Here is a 27,467-nt window from a genome sequence, read left to right as displayed (position 1 = left end):
CCATTCATCAATATTTTCTACCATTTTTTCAGACTTATTGATTTATCTACACTGTGCTACCTGTGCTCTCTGTTTGTGTAGCTAGTTGGTGATGTATGATCCATAAAAAATTTATTTTCTGATTCTCTTTCCTTTTAACTGGACTCAAATGTTTTCTATCACTTGCACATTATGCAATAAGTACATAACGCATTTGATTATTTTGAAGGATCTGAGATTTACTCTAACAAAGGGAGAGAAAACTCAAATTGATTGATGGTATTTACAAATAATTACTAGGAGAATTTTTTGATAATGTCCATGAATAAGGATTCACCTTTGGTAGAAAATAATTAAAACCAATTTTATATTCCTTTTATTAAATAAATGTATCCCATTGTTTAAATGTGTTTAAAACATGTTTAAAATCTATCACTTCTAGAGTACTTTAATTAGGAAAAATAGTGTCAGAAATTTATACAAATAACATAGTCTTCTGTTTGGTAAATAGCTAACCCTAACTAAAGCAAATTAAAAGGAAATTCTATGGAACACATTGCATCTTCTTTTAATTAATAGAGCTTGCCTTATAATATGATCTCAAATGATCATTTCATTTGATAATAATACCAACTTTTGTTATTTAGCTGAGGTTTATCTTTGATAAGATGTAAAATCTCTACCGATCTAGTTAACTTTTTTCATACAAAGTTGTACTGTTAATAATATCAATAATACCATGGATATCATGGGGGCAGAGGCTGGTGTTATGTAATAAAATGTTTTCTTTTATATGTTATGTTTTCTAAGTTTACTTCTAAAAAGAAAAAATACAGAGGGAAAAGTCAATACGAATAAGACAGAAAGCGTTCCCTTTGTTATTTCTCAAAGCTTCTAGGTACAGGCACATCTCAACTATTTTGAATTCACTCTTCTTTGGGAACTGATTTCAAATTTCATGCATGCATGATTTTCTTTTTAGTATTTTTTTATGCAAGGTACTTAAATTTTTTTTCAGAACAGGAAAATATATTAACTCAGAGAAATATATTGTTGAAGTTTATACTGATACCTGAATCGACCTGAACTCTGCTCTTACATGTGGTTTGAACCTCTGCTTTCAGAAAAGACCAGTCTCAGCTGTAGCCACATGCTGTTACATTTAAATGCACAACATCCATAACAGAAGTGTCTGTAATTCTAAAAGCAATTGTCATAGAAAGAAGAACTGTGGCAATACAAATACTCTTCAGAGAAGCTATTTCACAAATAATTATTTAAATAATTTCCTATTGCATCTCTTCATCAAAATATACAGTTTCTCCAGAAATGCTACAACCATAAGAGTAAATGAACAAAAGACCTAAAAATTAAATAATAGAAAAATTCAGACAATTTTCCACTGTAATGGGTTAATCATACAATTGACTACATGAATGGGTAATGATTTGTTTAAATGCAGGTGTAATAAGCAATACTTTTAAAATGATGTTTTTATTCCCTCAATGAAAAGTCTAAATTCATTTTGGTGAAAGAGTTGGAAACAAAAGCTCAGATAACATAAAGAATCCAGTTTTCTTACAGTGACATCTAAAATCATGCAATACTAAAGAGAGCAATGATGCTAAATGTGAATATAGTTTACAAAGAATAAGAAATAATCACATAAAAATATATTAGAACTTTGGGGGGCTAGGTCTAGCAATTATGTCTTGAAAATAGTAACAGTTATATGAAAAAAAGATAAATACTATATAAATGGTTAATGGGACTCACAAAAGAAACAGTTTGTCACAGATTTAACCCTCTCTAAAAAATGGAATAACTTTTCACCTGAGGAGAACAGGACAACCCACACTTAAAGGAATTTAAGACTTATCTAGTCATATACTCATAGAATCTCAAGCTTGGAAGGGACCTTTTTTCTTCATTTTAGAGATTTTCTTCATTTTAGACAATTTTCTTCATTTTAGAGATTAAGAGAGCACTTGTCAACATCACATTAAATTACTTCTTAGGAAGGCTACAGAGTTTAGGTGGTCAATGTGGAGGGTAAAACAGAGGGACCCAGGCTAACAATGTGACATTAAGAGGCGAGCATGGCCAGTGAGAATGCCTGAATGGACTTCTTCATGAGCAAAAAGTGGACAACACGCGAGGTCAATGGAAAAATTCAAGGTCACATGCCAATATGAAGAGAGTTCAAGCCAGAAAACTGAGACTAGCATTTTCAATTACAGAGAAGATGTTTACATCCACAAGGGAGGATCAGTTGATCCAAGAGCAAGGGCTGATTATCATCTGCTCAGAAATTCAGTAATTTCACCTACACCTACAAAACTGGTATATGTGAGCTGCTCCTAATACAAGATTACACTTTATCCTTGAAGTAAAAATTATTAATTAATTAATTAGTTAATTAAAACAAACATTTTAGAAGACATAATCTAAAAAGAAAACATCTAATAAAAGCTGATGATTTTTGATTCTTTATGTCACATTTCAAATGATCTAAGTTTAAATTCTCTGAATAACCTAGGAACCAAAGAAACAAAGATTCAGTGAGGGAAAGGTCCTAAGTTTACTAAAAAATGTTATTTATAGATTAGGTGATCGATACCTAAGAAAAGCAGTATTTATTTCTAGATATTTTATTTTCTTAAAGTGATATTAAATGGTATAGTGTTTTAAGTTTCATTTTCTAATTGTTTCTAATACAAAGAAAAGGAAGAAATACATTTATATTGACCTTATATTTAGCACAAGTTTGAACTTTTGCTCAATTTTATTCACAATTTCAACTACTGTATAGTAGTATTACCATTATTATTAGTAGTATTTTTATTATTAATGAATGTTTAACTTTATCAAAACCTTTGGCTTCACCTATGAAAATGAATTTTGATTTTTCTCCTTTTCATTTTAAAGTAATTATTTTTTCTGGATTTGCTTTGACAATATTTTATTTATGATATTTCTATATTCATGAAAGAGAATATCTATAATTCAAATTATATCTTTCTCAGGTTTTGATTTCAAAGTTTGTTGTCAGCATAAAATGAGTAAAAAACTGATTGCCCTTTTTTTCCTTTTTGATTCAGTATATTTTGATTATCATTCCATGTAACTATTTTCAATTTTTATTACTTTATTGGCTCATTGTTTATTTAGAAATGTCTTTCTTCATTTCTGATGGAGTTTTTCTAGCAATATTTTTGAATTAGTATCTTGCATTATTTTATTGTAATAAAAATGAGACCAATTCTTTGAAAATTATTAAAACTTGCCTTGTGGTCCTGAACATGGTAAATTTTGGTCAATGTTTTGTGTAAGTTTTGAAAGAATGCATAATCTAAAGTTGTTCAATGCAATGTTCTATATTTGTTAAACAGTAAAGCTTCTTAATTGTGGTATTCAATTTTCAGTTTCCTTAATAAAATTTTATGTGATTATTCTATCAGTTTCTGACAAAAGCATACTAAAACTCTCAGCACAATAATCTCAGTAGACATTTCTTAAATATTTTGGTGATTTTATTTTAACATAAATGTTGATATATACTTCTTTAAGTTTACATTATATTTGTCTGCTTTTTATTTTTCTACTTGTTCCATATTTATTATCTTATTTCTTGGTTTTTAAAAAAATTACCATGACTTCTACCTAGCTATTATAAATTTGTGTAGTAAGACTTTCTCTTTTATTTTACCTATCTTGTGTTATAAAACAAAACTATATCTCAAGAGCAAATATGAAAATTTGTCACTCTAACTTTGAATTTTAAAAACTTTACAGAAATTCACAGGGTTATTTTGGAAATATTAAATTGGTTATATACTTCATATTTTATTAAGTTTACATTTTAGTTTTTAAATATGCCTTTCTAGAATCCTTGAAAATATGTCTTATATAAAAAGATTTTTCCCTTTATCTTTGTATCATAAAATATAAAAAAGCAAGATAAAGTCACATGCAACAATTTTGTAAATGTACGAACTATTTAATTGAATGAACATTTTAATAAACATAATAAAGGTCGAGAAATAAAACTGTCAACATCACTTTATTTAGGAGTATTTTAAATTCCAATTTCTATTATCTTGTTAGTTACAGTCTTTTACTATTTTATTACTTAAACTAAAAATTACTGTATTCATTCTTGACACATAAAATCTATTATAAATTAGTATTTTCTCAATTACCCCAAATTTAAGGAGTTTAGAATATTTTAACTTTGTCTCCTTCCTTCTGATACCTTGTTCCCATGTATACTATGTATATTTTAAACCCCAGAAAATGTTCCTTTGTTTTCTATTCATTCATTAATAATTTATTGTTAACAATATATTTACTGATTGCTTTGGTCTTTACGGATTCTTACCACTCCAAGATGCCAATTTGATTAGTTTCCTTTTTCTTTTTCCAAAAAAAGCTTTAATGTATGTATTGGCAAGGAATTGTCACTTTTTTGTTGTTGTTGTTTGTTTTTGCCTAAATATGAGTTTTTCTTTTCTTTATTTTTAAGGACTATTTTTGGTACACAAAAGAATTCATGGTTGTTAGATAGTATCTCTGGCTCTTGGATTTATCTTTCCTTTTTTATTTTTTTTTAATCTTTCATTCTTCCTGATTAAATAATCAGCTTTTGAAATTGTTCTTTTAAAGGTTTTGAGTATTATTTTTATATTCTATATACTAATCCTTCATTGGATAAATGGTGTGCAAGTATCTTTTCCCACTATGTGGTTTTTCTTCTTATCCTCTTAACAGGGTCTTTCAGAAAGCAAAAATGTTTAGATTTGATCAAGTCCAATTTATCATTTTTTTTTTCTTTTATGGATTATGTTTTTGGTGTCATCCAAGAACTCTTTGCCTGGCACTACATCCGTTTTATCCCCTAACAGTATTATGTCTTTTTTTTCTAGATGTTTTATATTTTAAACTTAATTTTATTTCTGAAATTTTATTTCAATTCATCTAGGTAAAGTTATTTTTGTAAACGGTTGCTTAGATTTTTGTTTTTGTTTTTTTCTATGCTTCTTGAATTTTTGACTTGTTGCTTGCCAACAGTATGGAAAAAATTTCAGTCATGAGCTCCTCAAATATTACTTCTGCCCAATTCTCTTGTTTAATATCCCTCTGAGAATTGGATAACTTGTGTATTAGACCTGCATGTTCTGTATCTTTCATATTCTTATTAATGTTTTCTATCTTCTTGCCTTTCCATGCTTTAACATGAATATTTAATCTAACCTACTTTCCAGTTCACTATTTTCTCTTCAGCTATGTCTAATCTGAAGTTATTACCAAAATTGAAATCCTATATTAAGTGGCTGTATTTTTTAAATCTAAATTTTCTATTTGCATGTTTAACATTTTTCTCAATTGTACTTGTATAATATATGTTAAAATAATTCTAGGATGTGTGCATCCATTTCTAACACAATTGAAGTACGATTTGCTAAGTAATTCATTATATATCTGTACCATAAAATACTGTTTTTGAAATGGTGATATGGAAAAATATTTAAGCACTGGAAGTGACAATCTTAATATATTGCTAAGAGTAAACCAGATAACCTGTAAATACTTTCAAATATAATTTTCAATCATTTTGTCCTCATTCACATTTTCTAATTTTCTTGTGAGAAATGAACATGAGAAAATTTCATGTTTTTACATAAAGTGCCCTCCATATATATATATATATATATATATATGTAAATACCTCCCCTGGAAATATTAAAAACATATAATCAATGATAACTTTAGCAAGCCATAGTTGATTATCCCTCATACACAAATACACAAGGCAATGTTTCTCAGGACTATAATTTTGTCACAAGCTTCAAAATGATTTAAAATAATTTTGGATGATATATTTATTCTGGTCATTATATGAGACTGTCAGACTCACCAGAGGGACTCTCTTTACTTGTTTGATGAAGTAAGTGGCCATGCTGGGGAACCCATATCTCACACACACACACACACACACACACACACACACACACACACACACACACAAACTCTGGGTGGCATTTCAGAACTCTGGGGAACACTGAAGAGTCAAGGAACATCCTGAAGCTCTCAGGTCTGCAGCTGAAATTAACTGAATGCTACCGACAACCACGTGAGCTCGGAAGAGATCCCCAAACCTCAGGTAAGAACTCAGCTTGATTACGTCTTATGAGACTCCTGCAAAGACCTAGCTAAGCCATGAGCAGAATTCTGATCTGCAGAAACTATGAGATGATAAATATGTGTTGTTTTAAGCTGCTAAGTTTGTGTAATTTGTTACACAAGCAGAGAAGACAGATGCACATTCCCTTCCCATGTCCCACTTGCTTTATGGGCATCAAAACACTGGCCTCCCTTCGGAATTGTCATTCTGGCTGTCATATTACATCCAGATTCATGTCTTATGTTCAAGCTCTTCTCTCCATCCTTCCCTCTCCCCACCTCCACCAATCATTCCCACTCTTCATGTTAAAAACTAATCATCTTCTAGTATCAATATCACTCAATGGCCACTGTATGTGACTCCCTCATTCCGTCCAAAATATGTAGACCAGGCCAGTCTCTCCTCCCCACTCTAGTCCCTAAGCTTCATTAGGACAGGAAGAGTTCACTGTTTCCTCCTCATTTAACACAGGGCTGTACCAAAACCATTCAATATCATTTTATTGGTATAATAAATGTATACATGAATGAGTTCATTTGTTGAATTATATTTGGGATCTGGAGAAAATGTATTTTCTATGAGTCTCAAAAAATCTATTTGGTACTTAAAATAAAGCTTTATAAAATTATTTTTACTAAGCACAAAAATAATACTGGGGGATCTTTGAGGATTATACCTAAGAATAATAGAAATAGAGCTGCTTATTTTTCTTCCATTCAAATGCTAGGAAGGAAAAAATTAACTTACCTGGCCAGGCTTAGAATTTTCACAGACAACAATATCATATTCCCTGGCAAGTTCGGGTGGATTGTCATTGACATCCAGAACTCTAATAACCACTGTGACATGGCTCAGTAAACTCGGATTGTCTGCAAAACACATAGGAATGCATTTAGTATTTCCATGCACACTTTAGAGGCTTGGTTTAAAACCAATCTCCTTAATACTGTAGCTTGTCACTAGCCCCATATGCTGCAGCAGGACTTTTGGCAAAAGACAACTTTATGATGGCATTCTTTGTTAGAACTCATTAACTTACAGAAAAATGAAAAATGAACACCAAGGCATGACATGAATGCTAAAATGATATTTTGTCATATCAAGGAAATTACATGTTATTCAGGAACTGAAATGGGAGAAAGTTGTCAGAATTCATTGTATGCTGTCAGAGTCTAAGGGATGAACACCTGGTTTCATCATTAATCTAAGAAAAATAGAGTAGTTGGAAAAAAAAATACATAAGCTTTAAAACATTCAAGGTTTCCAGTCTAAATCAACTTGGAGAAAATAGAAAGTAAAGTTCTTTATACCAGGGTAAAATTTTTCTTACAGGAGAATATATGCAGTTTTTGGTGTCAAGTCATACTTGGGGAAAAATAAATAATAATTTACATTAGAACTTAGCATGGAATTCATATATAACTCTGGTAAACATCAAAATATTACAGTTAATATTTTAAAATACTTCTTGAGTGCAGTCTTCTTATATTTCAGTAAGTTTATTAGTTCTGAGATATAAGAAAAGATAAATGTTTGGTTTATTTTATGCATCAAAGCTAAAACTGAAGAATTCATAATGGAAAAATTAATGAGAAGGCAAAAACTAAACACATTAGGAAAAAGGGAATATACATATACCCACAGAAGATATTAAAGATAATGGATTTTTAAATTATCCATTTTTAATTATCCATTAAGAATATGGGTGGATTAGACATGCCATAGGTACTTTTAAAAGAAGTAGAAAATCAGAGTAGTACTTCAATAACTAAAGAAACTCAATTTTTAGGTAAAAAATCAGGCCTAGGTAGTTTTATCTACAGTTAAAGATACAGGTGACTTCAGTCTTATACATCTTTTCCCCAGAAGACGGTGTAAGGAGGAAATACTCTACAACTTGTTTTTTTGTGGCCAGTAAAACTTTAATATCAATACCATATGCTCCCACTCATGAGAGATATTAGCTGTATTGGACTAAACAAAATAATACCAAACCTACTCTACTGGAATGGAAATGAAAGTCTGTCATCAGTTTAGTTCTAGGAATGCTTGCATAGTTTGGCATTAAACCAAGGAAAGAAAGAAGGGAGGGAGGGAGGAAGGAAGGAAGGAAAGTGGGAGGGAGAGAAGAAATGAAGAAGGGAATTTTAAAAAGCATAAAAGTTATCCAAAACGGTAATGAATTAAAAGAGGGACAAAAAATACATAGATGTTTATCTTAATACACACAGAAAAAAAAATAAAATTTAATGTCCATACATTCTAAACAAAACAAAGCAAAATCAAAAAAGAAAACTCTTTGCAATCTAGGAACAGAATGTATCCTCTGAAGCTGATTAAGGATACATTCAACAAACAACAACAAAAAGTACAACAAACATTATTCTTAATGGTCAAAAACTAACAAGAGTTAATAAACAAAGCTATAAGGATCCTTGAAATAAATCTAACAAAATATTTGAAAGACATATGCAAAACATTTTATTGAATGTCATTAAAGTAGATCTAAAGTAATTAAGAGGTATATTGCCTATGTGGTTGGAAGACAAAATATCATAAATAAAGCCAGCTTCTCCAAATTCATGTGTATTTTTGATGTAATCTAATAGACATCCAATGAGAAATGAAAGCTGATTCTAAGATTTATAAGTACTAAGATTGTCCAGACTTGAATGAAGTACAATAAAGGCTAATTGCTTTACCATTTATCAAGCCTTATTATTTGGTATTAGAACCTAGGTCACTTTGAAAGTGTCAAAGGGATAGACAAACAGAAACAGAAAACAGAACACAGCCACAAATCTACTATATATAGAAATTTAATATATGGTAATAATGCTATTGCAGATCAATAGGGAAAGTACAGATTGATCAAGAAATAGTTTTAGTAAAGCTTGTAACCACGTCATTATCATCATTATAATATGGGCCATAACTACACTATACACAAAAATAATTTTAAATAATTAAGGACTTAAATGTATAAAGCAAAAACTATACATACTTTAGAAAAAATATTAGCATGTAATATATTAAAGCTCATGAAAGATTTCAAAATATAAAAATGCACTAATCATAAAGGAAGCATTGATAAATTTGATTACAGTGAAATGTGATTTTTTCATTTCCTCCAAATATGCCACAAAGAAGACAAAATGTCACAAAATGAGTGAAAATATTTGCAGCACACACAACTGACAAAGGATCTGTATCTCTAATATATAATGCAATGTATTGAATCAATAAGAAAAAGAGACAGCTCAATATAAAAATGGGTACAATGAAGGACAAACATTTAACAGAAGAATAATATAAATGGCAAATAAACGTGAAAGTTTTCAACATCAATCGTATTTAAAGAAATACAGCTTAACCAAAATAAGTTATCATTTAATCGCAACAATGTTGACACAATATCAAGAAGTTTGACAAGATTCTCCAAGTGCTGGATTGGATATAGACCAATGGGAATGACTGCAAATTAAAGTAAACCACATGTAATAATTCATACGGTTGTATACTCTCATGTCCAAGATCCAGCCATTTCCTTGGATCATATCCAAAGGAAAATCTCTTGAAAACATACACCACCAGCATAATTAATAGGAACAACAACAGGAAATTACAAATGTCCAACAATGGCTGAATAGATGCAATATGTGATTATTTATATCATAGAGAAAATAAATGAATAGCAACATAGCTACAACATTAGGGACAATCTTAGAAACAAAATGTTGATTGAAATAATTTTTCAGAAATGTCTCAGAAGATTGCATTCAAATATGGTAGAATTTTTGTAAAGCTGAAAAAAAACCACACAAACCTAAATAACTGATTGCAGAATGAAATAGTATATTGTTGAGGATATGTTCCTAACAACACTAATTCTTAAGTACAGTGATATGTTAAAATTTATTTATTATTATGTTTTGCAATATCTTCTTTGTAAGTGTTGAGTACTACATTAAATATACAGAAAAAAGTTACAAAAACATCTTAAAATTAATATATTGTGTAGATTGCTTAATATATAATAGCTAATAGAATTGGCATTAATGAATTTTTGTCACTATACAATGAAAGATAATGAGATGCTTGTGTATTATATTAGATAATTAATTAATATAATATTTTATATTATAAAGATAAATAGATCCATGAAATTAAAATTAGTAAAATGCTAATTTAAATATTTGCTTATTTAGAGTTACTTATTATGAAAAAGCATTGCTAAGCTTTTCTAGAAGCTAATACTTGATCTTTTAATTTTAAAACTGAAAGAGAATATTCAGCCTGAAATCTCATTTAGTAAATTACAAAATTGAAATTGACACTGTTTAAATGACATATCTTGGCAAAGCCAAGGTTATGGTTTACTTCTCAGGCCTTACTACTTCCACTATATAAATATATATTTTCTATCGTAACCATTGTTAGTGTAGTCCTATATTTCTCGACCAGTTATTTGCTTACATTTAAGAGCAGACAAAAGCAATCTGTTCCAGAAATCTGAGGCAAGAATAATATTATTAGTTTTAATCATTGGTATCAGCAGTCTTAAAATGAGTAAATAGTTCTCTGCTCCTTTTCTGAACAGGAAGGGTTAGAAGCAACCTTGGCGTATCAGAAAACTGTTTTGTAAGAGAGGATTCTGGAAAGACTGTATCTTGAGGAAGGACTAGAATAAAAAAACACCTAAGCATTTGACTGTTTTCAAGAATCACCTTCTCACTGCCCCACCTCTGCATTGCTCACGCTGTCCTTTGGAACTGGCATAGCCTGGCTACATTCCATACTTGGGTACAGGAAACTAAATCCTGGATGGAAACAGACTCTCTCCATGTTGCTCCAATGTTATTGTATATCTCTAGTGTACAATTACTATTCCATCACTTAAGGATTAAAAGTACAGGGCTGGGATCAGACAGATATTGATTTGTCTGTAGGCTTACTACCATTTTGTGTTCTGTGGGGAAGTTAAACTGAATCTAACCTTACTGTAGATGCAGCTAATGATCTGTAGGACATGTAGGGGAACCTCAGGAGATATGGATAAAGAGTTATGAAAAACAGAATGTCAGAGTAAGCTTAACGTCATTACTGATGCAAATTGAATAATTGCTGTCTATTTCCTAAAAGTAGGATGGTGTATAAAACCTGTAGCTTTAAATTCCAGATAATTAGAGCTGAAAACCCACTATAGTTTTGTAACCACTTGTGGCCAACCTACACTCATTCTAGTATTTTCTGCTCAATAACGAAATTAGCTAAATCTATATTAGTAAATTGACAAGTTCCTTTGGGTTTTTATTTCTTATTTCCCACAGTCCTAGGGTTAGTATTCTACCCTTTGAATGCCAATCACTTTACCTATAAATGTGAAATATTCATGTGTATGAGAAGCACTTTGCTAAGGCAAAAATTGGATAATGTCGCTGGAGTTCTTAATGCAACATTTCTATTATTGCTACTATTATTTTTAGGTCCATGCTTCATTTCTAAAAATCAGTTTTCAGTCCTCTAGATGGCAGAGTAAATAAAATACACCATATTCAGACAAACGTCAGTAGGAGGCCCTTTCCAGAACTCTTAAGAAACATGAACTTTGGAAAGTTATTTGTTATTTCTATACCTTAATTATTTAATCTGTAAACAGGAATAAGAATCATGTAATGTGCAAAACTGTGTTTTTGAGAAAAAATTAAGGAAGCTATGTAAACTTTAAAACACTGAGACTGGGATAGAGCAGAATAACAATTTTAATCCTTTCTGAAAATGAAGGACAAAACAGAATCAAGAACAAAATAGATGGCACACTGACAATCCTATACATGTGATTTCCAGCACAAACTATCCTGTACTATGTACAAATCATCCAGGTTTTATGCAATACAGGTGGAACAGGAGCTCACATCTGCAGAGCGCCCTCTATGGAGATAAGGATGCAGTTAAGGTTGTATTCCAGTGCAAATGCAAATTGCATGCTAAGATATGTAGAGGGAAATAAAGACACAGACCTACTAGAGAATGGACTTCAGGATACGGGGAGGGGGAAGGGTAAGCTGGGACAAAGAGAGAGAGTGGCGTGGACATATATATACTACCAAACGTAAAATAGATAGCTAGTGGGAAGCAGGCACATAGCACAGGGAAATCAGCTCGGTGCTTTGTGACCACCTAGAGGGGTGGGATAGGGAGGTTGGGAGGGAGGGAGACGCAAAAGGGAAGAGATATGGGGACATATGTATATGTATAACTGATTCACTTTGTTACAAAGCAGAAACTAACACACCATTGTAAAGCAATTATACTCCAATAAAGATGTTAAAAAATAAAAATAAATAAATAAATAAATAAATAAATAAATAAATATGTAGAGGATCACAATACCTTGAAGAATAATCTATTTTATCTAGTGAGTTACTTTGAAAATCTGATATGTACTCACTACTATGTTGGGCTCTGGAGAACACAGAAACGGTGAAATATGCCCCCCTCTAGATTTCCCATTATCAATATGGATTGGAGAAAACAGATTCAATAATAGTATTTTTTCAATTTGTCTTCTTTGAAATTGTGACTTATGTATGTAATATATGTTTACTCCAAAGCTATTATTACTTAAATATGCCCTTCTAAAAACCTAAATCATATTCATTAGTATATGTAGCAAGGTTTACTAGGGAATTCAGTAGATTTCTAATTATTCATATTCTGAAGTTAGTATTAAATAGTTGGAAAATATATAAATATATTAATTTTCTTGTTTATATCATGTAGATTATTTTTCTGAAAATGTGGTTTCAGAAAACCACTTTTACTTTATGAAAACTCACAATGAAAAACCTTATATACTACTAAAATACTAAACTGCAGTGATTACAAATTTAATTAAATGATTACATTTATAGCTGTCTAAATTTCATAAATGTCCACGCTTATAACAATGCATTAAAAAATTTTATTTTTGTGGTCTGCTTCTTTGATTTCTATGAAAACATTTCACTATAAGCAAATATCTACAAGCCAAAACAGTCTGCACTCTCAAAAGTTAATATGCACAGGTGATAGAACATTTTAACACGCTTGGCTAATATTTTATTTATGAACAAACATGTTTCCAGCATTTCCTTAAACAATTGATATAAAAATAAGTTTTGGGGCTTCCCTGGTGGCACAGTGGTTGAGAGTCCGCCTGCCGATGCAGGGGACACGGGTTTGTTCCCCGGTCTGGGAAGATCCCACATGCCGCGCAGCAGCTGGGCCAGTGAGCCATGGCCGCTGAGCCTGCAGGTACGGAGCCTGAGCTCTGCAACGGGAGAGGCCACAACAGTGAGAGGTCCGCGTACCGCACAAATAAATAAATAAGTTTTGCAAATAAGTAAGTGCTCAAGTGAATCTCAAATATTCCACATGATATATTTGTTTGGAAACAAAGGTAGTTTTGATATTTTTTCTTGTCTTTTTAAAATCTTGTATATGGAAGTCATTTAATATATAGGCAAAAAATAAGATAAAATAGTTAATAAGTAATAGAAACTCATTACTATGTATTTAATATATTTTAAAATTACTTTATGGATAAAATTATCACAATCTCTGGTATCTGCCTGGTGTCCCTAATATGCCCTTTTTTCTCTCCTTCTTTCCCTTCTTTATATCTTGTTTAAATATTAATTGAGAAATCAAATATTGTAACAAAAATAATTTGTCATAATGGATAAGAATATACATCTGATATCTAGTAGATTAATCCTCAAACATCTCTTTCCTGTAGTCAGACAAAATGGTTTAAAATAAAACATTCTGTGATTATTATACAATAGAAAACTAAAGCAACCCTACATGTTTTAGATCACTTACTTATTTCATTATAGTTAAAGAAAACTAATACTTGCCTAGAAGCACCTTCAAAAATTATAAGGCAATTAGAAATGCATCACTCAAAACTCATTCCATTCATTTATTTAATTTTTTGTCAGTTTACAACATAAAATCTTATTAACGCCCTGATCATCAATAAAGATCCCAGGTTGAAGTGAATTACTTAAAATAAATCTCAGCTTCCTTAAGGACATTATTTTTTTCCTAGTTACCCATAGATCCTCCAACACTTCTAATATGTCTTTAGTGTTATTTCCTGAGACTAGTATAAGTTGGAGGCTTCAAAACTTTGTCATATCTTTGATTTCAAGAATGAACACTGTCTTTGTTCTACAAATCAGAACTGTAGTCAAAATAATTCACCTCTATGTGAAAATCATTACATTGGGATGGGCAATCTAAGTATTTGCTATTGATTATAAAATTAATTAAAAATACGTTTTTTAAAAAACTCTGTTAAAATGTCACAATTGGCCCATTCAATTATATTAAAGAATCTAACAAATTTAATGTTTATTTTCTATGTTTTAAGTAATAATTCAGTTTTAACATTTATTTTCCATCTTGGTCTATTCCTCCATAATGCCTATGAACTATTATAGCTTTTACCTTTGTTAGGGTTCCCAAAATTCAGCTTGTGATCAACTATTGTTCTGTCCTTTGAGCTTATATTTGCAGTCATACTTTTATGCTGCCTAAAAGTTCGCTAATAACATAAATCATTTTATATTCTTTTTCATTTTCTGGGTGAACAATATAAGGATAATAAAAATTTTCTTATCATATACAGCCAACACCTCAAAGTGGTTTTGTTAATTATAACAAAATAGCTAACAAGAATCATTAATACAAATTAGATACATATATTTTTTAAAAATTTGTATTAAAATATTTGACTACATAATCATTCACCAATCTCAGATCCCTGGATGTAGAGATAAAGTCTTATCTCTGAGAATGGATGGGCTGCTTGGGGTTACTGTCATAAATCCTGTAAAAACCACCTGCACTGCCTCATCGAAGAATCCAAAATTAATTAATCCAAATGAAAGAAAATGTGAAGATAAATTCAAAATAATTTAAGTACAGCAACATTATTTTATGAAATTCCCTGAAGTTTTATAATATGTTTATTATATAATTTATATAATATTATAAATTATATATATATAAATATATAAATAAAACTGTTGGTATGCATGGAAGAGAGTCCAGTGTTTATGGTCAAAGTTGTCATGATAATTAAATAGATAAATATTAGCATTTATAACAAATTTTGTGTGTGTTGTAAATTTATATGTAAAGTAAATTAATCTTGATTCTTACCGCTCATTATATACAAAACATGGCTCAAAGTAAACCATAGACCAAAACATAAAACCTTACATTTAAATATATAATAACTAATATGGTAAAAACTTTACTACCTTATGATTTATCAAACATTTCTTAGATAATGCCAAAAAAGTCAAGAATTATAAAATAAACCAAAAATATACAATTATACTTTTTCCAAAAACTTACCCTTCCTTGAACAGCTATGTAAAGTAATGTTTATTAAGAAAATGAAAAGATAAGACACAGAATATTAAAAAAAAATTTGAAAAGCAGATACCTGATAAAGTCATATATCTATAATATATTAAAATCTCAAAACTAAATTCTAAAAAGCTAAACAACCTTATAAAAATGTGCACAAATTTTAACAGCAATTTCACAACAGCAGATATATAGATGTAAGCATATAAAAAGGTTTTCAGCATCACTAGTCTGTAGTGAAATGCAAATTCAAATAATAATATGTCCCTACACACTAGAATGGGGGGGTGGATACACTGACAATGTCAAGGCTGAGGAGTAACTGTTGGTGGCAATGGTAATAGCCACTTTGGGAAAAAATTCGGCATATTTCTGTAACTTAAACATACTATTTGGCCCCAAATTCCCACCTCTACCTCTTGACCCAAGGTAAACTAAAATATATGTCCTCAGAAAATCTGATTGTAAATATTGATAGAAGCTTTATTCAGAATAGCTAAAAGGTGGAAACAAGTCATATTTCCATCAACAAATTTAAAAATAAAGTGTGGTATACATACATATAAGAGAATAACTGGTAATTACCTATTGATAATGTCATGGACAGATATCAAAAGCATATGCTACATTAAAAAAAGCCAATCAAAAGAGTCTATATGTTTTACCTTTCATTTTTATTACATCTAGGAAAAGCAAAACTATTGACTCAGAAATCAATCACTAGTTTCTAAGATTTGGAAGTAGGGGAAAGGAAATCATTTCAAAGAGAACTTTCTGAAAGTGATAGAATTATGCTATATCATTTTTCTGGCATTACTCATATGACTAGATGTCTCTGCAAAATTCACCAAAATTTATACTTAAAAAAAAGTGATGTTACTATGTAAATTACTCCTTTATAAATCTGACTTTTAAACAAAACAGTGGTATATTCTGAGATTTTTGACTTGGAGCCAAGAAATAGTATCACTTAGTTTAGATATTAATTGCATTATGAATAATGATATTAGATTTTTAAATTTAAATATTATGGAAATAAAGCTTTAATTAATAAATATTTGTTTAAAAATGTGTAAAATGGCCTAAAAAATCACAAAATTCTCAGAGACAAATTTTACAAAAGATGCATAATACTTCCACATGAAAACTACAATACATTGCTGGGAGAAATCAAGGAATAATTAAATAAATGGAGATATATACTATATACGTGGATTAGAAGATTTGACACTATTAAAATGTCAATTCTCCCCAAATGATTCATAAATTTTAATCCAATACCAATCCAAATCTCAGCAACTTTTTTCTTTTTTCGGTAGAAATTGGCACACTGTTTCTAAAACTTATAAGGAAATGCAAAACAATGAAAAAAAAATCCAGAATTCTAAATCCATTGTGCAAATGATGATCATAGTTGTAAACCTTTTGCTTCCTGATTTCAAAATTCTCTGTAAAGTTACAGTAATGAAGATAATGTGTCATTGGCATACAGACACATATAGTAGTATAGACAAAGAAATCAATAGAACAGGAAAGAGTATCCAAAAATAATAACAGGCGTATATGGTAAATTGATTTTTGTCAAATTTTCCAAAGTGATTCAGTCATTTTCCTGTATGGGAAAATAATCTACTCCCATTCCTACATCACTGAGGCACAAACAATTCTAGATGAGGGTTGAACCTAAACTTAAGAACTAAAAATACAAAGCTATTAGAAGAAAATATTCACAGTCTTGGGTAGGCAAACATGTTATAAACAAGACAAAGGGATGACATTATAAAAGAAAAACTGATAATGTTAACTCAAGAGAGTTAAAATTTTCTGTTCTTCTAGAAATACAGTTAAGTAAACAAAACAGCAAGGCTCATAATGGAAATATTCATATTATATCTCCAAGAATTTATGTTCAGAATATAAAAATAATTCTTACAATATTTAATTATAAGAAATCAACTCAAAACAAAGTGAGCAAATGCTATCACAGAGTAATATATACATATGACCAGTACAGATGTGAAAAAGTGTTTAGTATCTTTTATAATTAAAGATACAGAAATTAATAACACAATGTAACTCTACTACACTCCCAAATGAATGGCTAAAATTTAAAGAGATTATCCACTCCAAATGATGAGGCACACAGCCAGAATTCTCATGTTTTTATTTTTTATTTAATTTATTTTTATTTTTTTATATACTGCAATTTTATTTCAATTGCACAAAGGAAGTTAGTATGTAGGAAATTTAAATGAAACGGTATGGTAAAAGTAGCAGAGAACCAAAAACTCTAATAAGGAAGTACACCTAAAACATGAGAATTCAACATTCATTAGTGTTCCATCTTCATTTATGATTGACACTTGATGCTTGCAAATTTTGAAACAAACTTTGAGATCATGATGACTATCCTGAAGAGATTTCAGCACCAGCACTAAGATTTGTACATTCACTTGGTTTGCAATTGACTTGTTAGCCATTTACATATTATATAGTACAGATTTGTCCCAGGTCAGATCACAGTGTTGAAGGAAACAAGTACCTTCCTGTAATTAGAAAGGATCCCCTAAACTGCACTCAGCTTAAGACATCCAATGTACAAGAGCACGAAAACCATCATAATATTGCGGCTCCAAGGAACACAGTTTTGATAAGGAAAATAACCTAAGTTTCTGTTTCCCATTTTTATTACTGACATCTCTAACAATGACAAATGTTACAGCAACATTGAAAAATAGTTTGTTTTTCATAAAGTTAAACGTGCACATATTGTGTGATGGAAACATTCAACTCATAGGTATTTATCCAGAAAAATGAAAACATAGCCATGCAAATACTGGGGTACAAATATTTATAGGAGCTTTACAAATAATAGCCCCAAACTGGAAACAACTTGACTGCTCATCAACAGAAAAATAGACAAATTTTGTTATATTCATAAAGGAATATTATTTATAAACAACAAGAAATAAATTATTGCTACTAAGAAATATGGATTAATTTCAAAATATTATGTTGTTCAAAAGCAGCCCAAATTATATATACTGTATACCCCAAATCTTATACACTTGTTGATTCCATTTATATGAAATTCCATAAATTGAACATGACAGAATAAATTACAATATTGTTACCTCTGAGGAATGAAGGGTAAGGGGATTGACTGTAAAGGAGAACCACTCTGAAGGTACAGAAATGTCCTGTATCTTGATAGGGATGTGATTACATGGAAGTGTGCCTTTGAAAATCCATTGAAGTGTAAGGAGATCTGTACGTTTTAGTAAATGTCAATATTATCCTTTTTTTAAAAAAAAAAACCTTAATTAAGGGGAATAGAATGCTCATACATCTTAGACAGAATCCTATTCTAATTACTGGCATACAGTTAATTGTGGGCATCAACTAAGTAAGTGTTACACAAAATCAATCATAGTTAAGAGAGTTTAATTAATGTATTTTAATAGGGCTTCAATGTGAAATCATTTTCTAAATGCTGACATAGGTGCTAGAATATTTTATCATTATATATAATAATTTATAAGAATGTATTTCCAACTTTTTGATCTGTGTGCTACTTTTTAGTAGTTTCCAAAATGTAATTTTGTCCCTAATCCCCATGAAAATGTACCAAGTAATGACTGATATTAATTTAGCATATAGTTCAGTCATATTTATAATAATGATAAGAACTGTTATTTATTATGACACCATGTACTAGATACTGGGTGAAGATACTTTATTTATCCTTACTGTAATCCTTTGTTATAGATAAGAAAATATGTAATATTTTTGTTAAATAATTTCCCCAAGTTTCAACTACTTATAATGAACAGAAACAGAATTTAACTAGAGCCTCCCTTACTTCAGATTTAGTATTCTTAAGTATTATGCATTACTACCTACTAGAAAATGTAAGGATTTTATTGATAATACAATGATAATTAATTAGATATAAATCAATACCCTTCATTAATATAGAAGTAAAAGTGGAGAAGTATACATAATGAAAACAATAAAAAAGCCAGAGCAGTCTACATTTATAAAAAATATCTAAAATGTGTCCAGATTCATATATAAGATATTAAAACATCTTTTCTATAACCTTTAAATTCTTACAATTTCAAGGAACAAGAAAGGTGAGACTTAGGATAGTTAGTGTAATTTTGGAACTGAATACAAACATTTTAGAGTGGAATTTTTCTGCATAAAATGAAATCTATTGGTTGAGATCTTTAACTCACATATTAAACATACACAGTAGTTTCAGAGTCAATCATTGAATATAGTTACATATTTATTAAAAACATTGTTAAACATTCTCTTTTTGAAAAACATTTGAGAGTACTTCTAGAAATATATGCTCTTAGTATGTGCACTCTTGGTATATACCTAGAGAAGTTTTTCACATGCAATAAGAACCATGTATAAGACAAGTAATATCAGCAATATTAATAATATCTGAAGCTATAAAAAATAGTAAACAACCCAAAGCCATTGGAAGTTGTATGCATTAGTTAGTTAAAATACATTTATTTTCTTATCACGGTGAAAATGAATTAATTTTTGCTGTATTTCTCTACATGGATGATTCTTTAAAACACAGCACCAAAAAAAAAAAAAAAAAGAAAATTCACAGAAACTGCATATAATATTAGGCCACTTATATTTACAATGCCCATGAGTCAATAAATACAAAGATGTAGTTATATACATAAATATAGATAAATGGCCAAACTGTATTTGGTAAAACTATAAAGAAAACAAAGGAACAAATAATACAAAATTCAATATTGATGAGCTCTGGGTGGAATGGAGAGGAATGTCACAGTGAGGCACATGTAAAGCTTATTTCTTCAAGGTGGGTGGCTCTTAAATTAGTGTTTTGTTTATTACTTAAACTGACTATATACTTAAGATATCAATATACCAATACTTGATATATCTTACAACACCAGTTGAAAAATAGTTGGTCCAATTATTTTAAAGTATTCATATATTAATAGAGATATCTGTGTACATACACATACATGTCTTCATTCATTATTTCAAATTATGTTCTAATTACCAACTAAGGACAATTTTCATAGTTTTGTTATCAGTGTCTTCCTTTAAGGGTTTTACAATTTGTACTTTTATAAAACTTGCTCTTTTCCTAAGCCATAGTCATATTATCCTACATTTCATTTAAGGTTTAATTTTTTTCTTCCACAAATTGGAAGTGCTTATTTTTTATGGTTGTGAGGTAGCTAAATAATGTACTTTTTTTTCAGAGCCAGATGACATACCTCTGTCTTCAGCTGTTTGTTGCAGTGTCTGTCCATTCTCCCCACTGGCCTGCCAATAACACTGTCTTTTAGCAATTTGCATGGTTTTCAAAGGATGCAAATTGTATTAACACATTTCTTTTTCAAAATTGTTATGTGGTTTAATATGTCAGCAATGTTAATATATTTTGCTTTATGTGTTTGAAAATGATATGTATTCTTTAAGTTTATTGCAAAATATATCTACATATATATGTAGTTAAACTCAAGTGTTTTTCTTTCATTCTTTGAAACACTTCTATCATTATTGACTTTTTGGTCTGCTTAATAAAATGTTTCTGAGAGAGATCTGTTACCATTTTCTTCCATGATTATATTTTTTGTTTATTTTGAATGCATGTAATTAGGTGCATACAAGTTCCAAATGGTTACCTCACTGGTGACTTTCTTATCATCATGGCAGCTTTTTGTTTTAAAGTATATTTTGTCTGATACTAACAGTTCTGCCAGATTTATTTTGGTTAGTATTGTCTATTTTTTTATTGTATTGTATTATTTTAAAAGTTTCTATATCTTTATATCTTATCATGTGCCTATTAGAAATAGCATAAAGATAATTTTTTCTTATTTCACTCCAGTATGGTAACATTGTTTATCTCATTTATGCCACTTTGGTTATTAATATATATTTTTACCACTTTATTGTGTGCTTCAAATTTGTCCTATTTTTTCTGTTTTTAATCCTTTGTAATATTACTTTCCAGTAGATTAAAGTTTTATTCTTATTAAATTTCCGTTCTAATTTTACATCTGTACACTAAATTTTATTTTATTTTTTTCTTTTCTTTTCTTTCTTTCTTTCTTTCTTTCTTTATTTTTTGTGATACGTGGGCCTCTCACTGTTGTGGTCTCTCCCATTATGGAGCACAGGCTCCGGGCACGCAGGCTCAGTGGCCATGGCTCACAGGCCTAGCCGCTCCGCGGTATGTGGGATCTTCCCGGACCGGGACACGAACCCATGTCCCCTGCATCAGCAGGCGGACTCTCAATCACTGTGACACCAGGGAAGTCCTTCTTTTATTTTTTAAATCTAGAAATGTTAACATGCTTGTGTAACTCTGGAAAATCTAAAAACAATTGGCATCTTCACTTTCTTCCTGAACATTACAAGAACTTTTATTTTATTTATTTATTTATTTATTTTATTTTTGGCTGTGTTGGGTCTTTGTTGCTGCGCACGGGCTTTCCCTACTTGAGGCGAGCAGGGGCTACTCCTCCTTGCGGTGCGTGGGCTTCTTATTGTGGTGGCTTCTCTTGTTGCGGAGCACAGGCTCTAGGTGCACAGGCTTCAGTTGTTGTGGCTCGCGGGCTCTAGAGTGCAGGCTCAGTAGTTATGGCTCACGGGCTTAGTTGCTCTGTGACATGTGGGATCTTCCCGGATAAGGGCTCAGACCCATGTCCCCTGCATTGGCAGGCAGATTCTTAACCTCTGCACCACCAGGGAAGCCCTATAAAAATTTTAAATGCTTTAATTCCAATCAAGTCTTACAAGTTTATGCCTATAAGTTACGGTGATGATGATGATGATTGAGGTTTTGTTAATCCATCAAATTTGACATTTTATGTTATCACAGAGTCAGTGTCCTCATGTGTACCGTTTACTCTGTTATCATTCCTTATTGAATCTTAAACCTTCCTTCTGAGATTATTTTCTTTCTTTCTAAGAACTTCCAAAGTAACAATGTTAACCTCCTCAACTTTAGTTGTTTGAAAACATTTCTGTTTCACACTTGTCAAAGAGTCATTGAGGCCAAGGTGATGTGAAATAACATGTAAGAAGTGTCACGTACTCAGTGTTTCTAATAGGTAACATTTTCACATTTTCACTTCCTCTACCCAGAGCAAAGTTGAAAAAAGAAGACACACCTTATCTTTACGCTTTGTTTGGCAGGATGTGAGTGTGAATGTGTGTGTGTGTGTGTGTCTCTGTGTGTGTGTGTGTGTGTGTGTGTGTGTGTGTGTATCTTGGTTCACCCTATATGACTGTTATGTTTTGGAGCCTTAATTTCTTTGGGAGTATTTTGTCATACTGAAAAAAATAACTACATGGTATTACTTATGATTTAAAAGGAACATTACAGCAGATTAAAGGAGGCAAGGGTTAAAGACTATTTAGACTATTTAGAAAGCTATTGCAATAATCCAGTGGGAGTGATGGTTGTTTAGACAGGGGTGGGAGTGATGGAAATAGGAAGAAGTGGTCGCCTCATGGATATTTTTTAAAGTATATCTGACAGAAATGTCTGATGAACTGGAAGTGCAGCATGACAGAAAGAGAAGATTCAAATATGAACCTGGGTGATTTGCATAGCAATCTGAAGACTATGACTATCATTGTTGAGATGGATAAGGTCTCTGGAGGAGCAAATTTACAGATAAACTGGATTTTGAGGAAAAGTTTTACTTGGATCATGTTGAGTTTGAGAACTCGGAGAAAAGAAATCAGGGTGGCTAATATGGTTTTCATGGAAAAGGTGACCAAGCTGCTGCAGATTTAAATTCAAGAGTTATCTCTATGTAGATTTTAACAAAGGTCCATTAGATTGAATGAGATTAATTGGGCAATAACTCAAGAAAAGTCTGAGGACTGAAAATTGGGAGGCATCACAATTCAATGAATGAAGAGATTGGGAGGAGCTAAGCAGCACGCTGAGAAAGAAGAATCGGTGAAGGAATAAGAATGTTGTTTCCTTTAGCTAAAGAAAGAACTTGTTTCTTGAAGGAGTTGTATCAATTGTGTCAGATTTGCAAATTTTTTGAGCAAATGGAGGCATGAGAACTATATATTGGATTTTGCAGTATGAAGGACAAGAGTGATTTTAGTGAAGTAATAAAGATAAGACTCTTTAGAGCGAGGTTGAAAGAGCCTGAGAGAAAAGGCAGACCATGAATATGGGCAATTCTTTCAAGGAGTTTTTCAGTCAAGGGAATGAAATAGTAGAGGTGTATCTGGAGGGAAACACTGTATCAAGGAAGGTTTTGGGGTTTTGTTTGCTTGAGTTGATTTTATTTTCAGATAGAAAATAAAGTCTGTTTTTGAGGACAGAGGAATTATGTACCAGATAAGGAAAAATAAAAATACAGGAAAGAGGAGAAATTATTAATGGTGCAATGTCTCAGAGTGAGCAAGGGAGGACAGGATTCAGGGCACACATAACGGGGTGGCCATAAGCATGGCGTGAAGAGTTCATTCACAGTAACCTGACAAAAGTCAGATTTATGGGGATTATTGCCCACAGTACTAGTTAGGTTGGTAGATATGATAGAAGGAAAATGTGGACATTCTTTTTGACCGATCTTATTTTATGTCACTGGAGAAGCAAGATTATCTGATGCATGTAAGGAAATTTGAAAAAGTATTGAAAAATTGTAGAGAGAGGAAAAACAATAAAATACATATTTAGCAGGACTGTATATAATTGCTTGAGTTACTTGAGCTTCTTTTTTTTTTTTTTTTTTTTTTGCGGTACGTGGGCCTCTCACTGCTGTGGCCTCTCCCGTTGTGAAGCACAGGCTCCAGACGCACAGGCTCAGTGGCCATGGCTCATGGGCCCAGGCACTCCACGGCATGTGGGATCTTCCAGGACCAGGGCACGAACCCATGTCCCCTGCATCAGCAGGCAGACTCTCAACCACTGCGCCACCAGGGAAGCCTGAGTTTCTTTTGAACAAACAAATGTGTTCTAATTCTTTTAGAATTTGATACTGAGATTGGGATAATGCAATTAGTAATCCCTCAATGTATTGACATATTGGGTAAACAATGACAAAAATAGAATGTATTAGATATTATAATTGTCTGATCAAACTCCTCCTTGTGTGTAGAATCCAACAGTTTTGAATGGAATTGACTGCAAGTGAAGATAAAAATATGAACCTCGAAGGTCCTGAGCCAATGTGGACAATCCCATACATTTTGCTACACTAAGTAATTAAATTATGGGCACATTTCACATATTAAATATTATTTTTAAAGACAGTGAATGGAGGTTAGTTCATAAATGACTTAATTGGAACAATGTTTTTAATGGTTATCCAAAGTGACAATTTATCTCACCCTGGGTGTGAATGAAGTTGAGTGTATCCCACCTTAAGGTGGCATTCATCCTGTTAATATACTAAAAGTTAACATAGTACTAGTTGCTTGTTACTATAATATAGCAACATTAAAGCAAAATATGAGATAAAAAGAAATGCAGAAATGGAAAAATCACAGAGAAATGGAGATAGATACCTGATCTAAGTAAGCCTGAAGTCCGATTCACCTATGAAATTTTCAGGTAAATGAACCAATGAATTTATTTTAAATCTTAGACCAAATTGAATTATTTTTTGATATTTTGTAGTAATCTGTCATATGGCTATAGGTAACTAATACACTGACCCATGCATGTATAAATAAAAATTTCAGAAAAGTATTTTATTGCATTACTTTTGATCATTGGTTAAAGCAATGCCAGTTTCTTTGTGTGTTATTCCTTTTGTGTGCCAAGGAAAAAAGGCCCGTTAGGAACCTTTGTGTGCTAGGGAAATTGCTAATATGAATACATTGTGGAAGACAAATTTTATATATCAAAATAAGCACACTGACAATAACAAAAGAATGTGTAGAAGCCAAAGGGACTTAAAACCAACCACTCTTCAGTAACAGCATTTTATATTGCTAGCTACAGCTGCTAACAAAAATTAATTTCAGATTAAAAGGCAACAAGGAATGAGTTCATAAAATCTAAATTTAATTTCCATTGCCTGCAGTTAACAATAGGGCTAAATTTGAAATTTGTGGATCCTAATCTTTGAATACATTTGCATGAGAATTGAGGGGGATAAATGAGAAAGATTCAATGAATAAAGAATATGTACACATTGGTTTCTGGACTTGAATTATGCATATAATCTGAGAGAAAAAATGAAACAGGGAGCTGAGGCAAATTTTTGTATCAATGCACAAACATGCAGTTGTTGTTATTGTTGCTTAAACTGTGAACTCTGGAGACAGCAGAACCTTTTGGACTCATTAGAAGTATGAATAAACAAGCATCTCTTCAAATTTGACTCCTTTGGAAGTACAACTGTCATGCAAGCAATTAATGAAAGAGAGTCCCATTTTGGTGTATTGATCAGATAGAATACATTCTCACATTCAGTGCATAGAACAAGGAGAAATCAAATATTTTAGGTAAAATGGGAACTATACAGTGATCATTGCAATGTGTAGTGAATGATGAAGTTGTTGGGTAATTAAGGTGGGTGGAGAAATGAAGGCAAAGAATATTCATGAATTCAACAAAATTTTATTAACCCAGTTCTATATGTCAGGAAACTTACAAAGAATTTGGGAATACTCTGATAAACAAAGACAAAATAGACCTGATTCTTAGACTTGAGATGTTCACAATGTAGTAAAGGTGAAAAATACCACAAAAAAAAATGTGATAAGTGCTATATTCAAGACTAGTAAATGATGAGCATTATTCTAAGACCCATGTAAAGTTAGAGTACAGAAGGGAAGGAGCTTTAAAGTTTGCCTGAGAAGTTGAGAGAAATTTCACAGATGTTGTGACATTTGAAATAGTTTTTGAAAAGAAAATAGCTGTTTGTAAAGCAGTAGAAAATGAGAAGAGGGCTTTGAGAGATGAAAGGATTATAAAATTATTTAAAGAACATGACCTGTTTGAAGGTCTGTGAATAAAAGCGTGATATATATTTTTCAAATGATTCAGCTGAGAACAGAGGGCCAAATATTATAAAGAAAAACCACATATGTCGCATATGAAGTTTATTCCTCAGGCAAACAGGACATGTGTATGTGTGTGTGCATGCACATGTATGCATGCCCATGAGAGTAGGACTACATGAAACTATGACATACATCAAATTGTTATTAAAAACAATGTTTCTTAAACTTAATTTACATTAGAATCACATAGGTCAGTGTTTTTTCAAATGTTAGAATGAATGAGAATCACCTACAGGGCCTGATAAAACCCAGGACACTTGACCACAACCAGTTTCTAATTCATGGGTTCCCAGATATTTGGTCAAACATTATTCTGTGTGTTTTTGTGAGCCTGTCTCTAGATAAGATTAACATTTAAATTGGGAGACTGAATAAAGCAGATTGTTCTCCATTGTGTGAGTGGGCGTTATCCAGTCAGCTGAAGACATGAACAGAAGGAAAGGCTGATCCTCCTTCAAATAAGAGAGAATTCTCTTGCCTGATGGCCCTTGAGGCATTGGCTCTCCCTGGTTCTGGCCTTAAGATGTACCCTAGGGAGGGGGGAAGATGGCAGAAGAGTAAGACGCGGAGATCACCTTCCTCCCCACAGATACACCAGAAATACATCTACACGTGGAATAACTCCTACAGAACACCTACTGAACGCTGGCAGAAGACCTCAGACCTCCCAAAAGGCAAGAAACTCCCCACATACCTGGGTAGGGCAAAAGAAAATAGAATAAACAGAGACAAAAGGATAGGGATGGGACCTGCACCAGTGGGAGGGAGCTGTGAAGGAGGAAAGGTTTCCACACACTAGAAGCTCCTGCAGATG

The 27,467-nt window shown here is 31.5% G+C and overlaps 1 protein-coding gene across 1 annotated transcript in view; it reads right to left on the bottom strand.

The window, feature by feature from the left end:
• The window catches only part of CDH18 (cadherin 18), a gene marked incomplete at both ends in the record, with an annotated part of 348,690 nt that overhangs the window by 32,389 nt on the left and 288,834 nt on the right, over positions 1-27,467 (bottom strand). Inside the window, one exon of the mRNA XM_082836814.1 lies at positions 6,911-7,032. Coding sequence (XP_082692940.1) covers positions 6,911-7,032 — 122 coding nt within the window. The remainder of the gene's footprint in view (positions 1-6,910; positions 7,033-27,467) is intronic.

This window comes from Leucopleurus acutus (assembly GCF_964270905.1).
Source record: "Leucopleurus acutus genome assembly, chromosome: 3".
Classification (NCBI taxonomy): Eukaryota; Metazoa; Chordata; class Mammalia; order Artiodactyla; family Delphinidae; genus Leucopleurus; species Leucopleurus acutus.
Note: the sequence above shows the minus strand (reverse complement) of the source record. Positions and strands in the feature narration are given on the sequence as shown.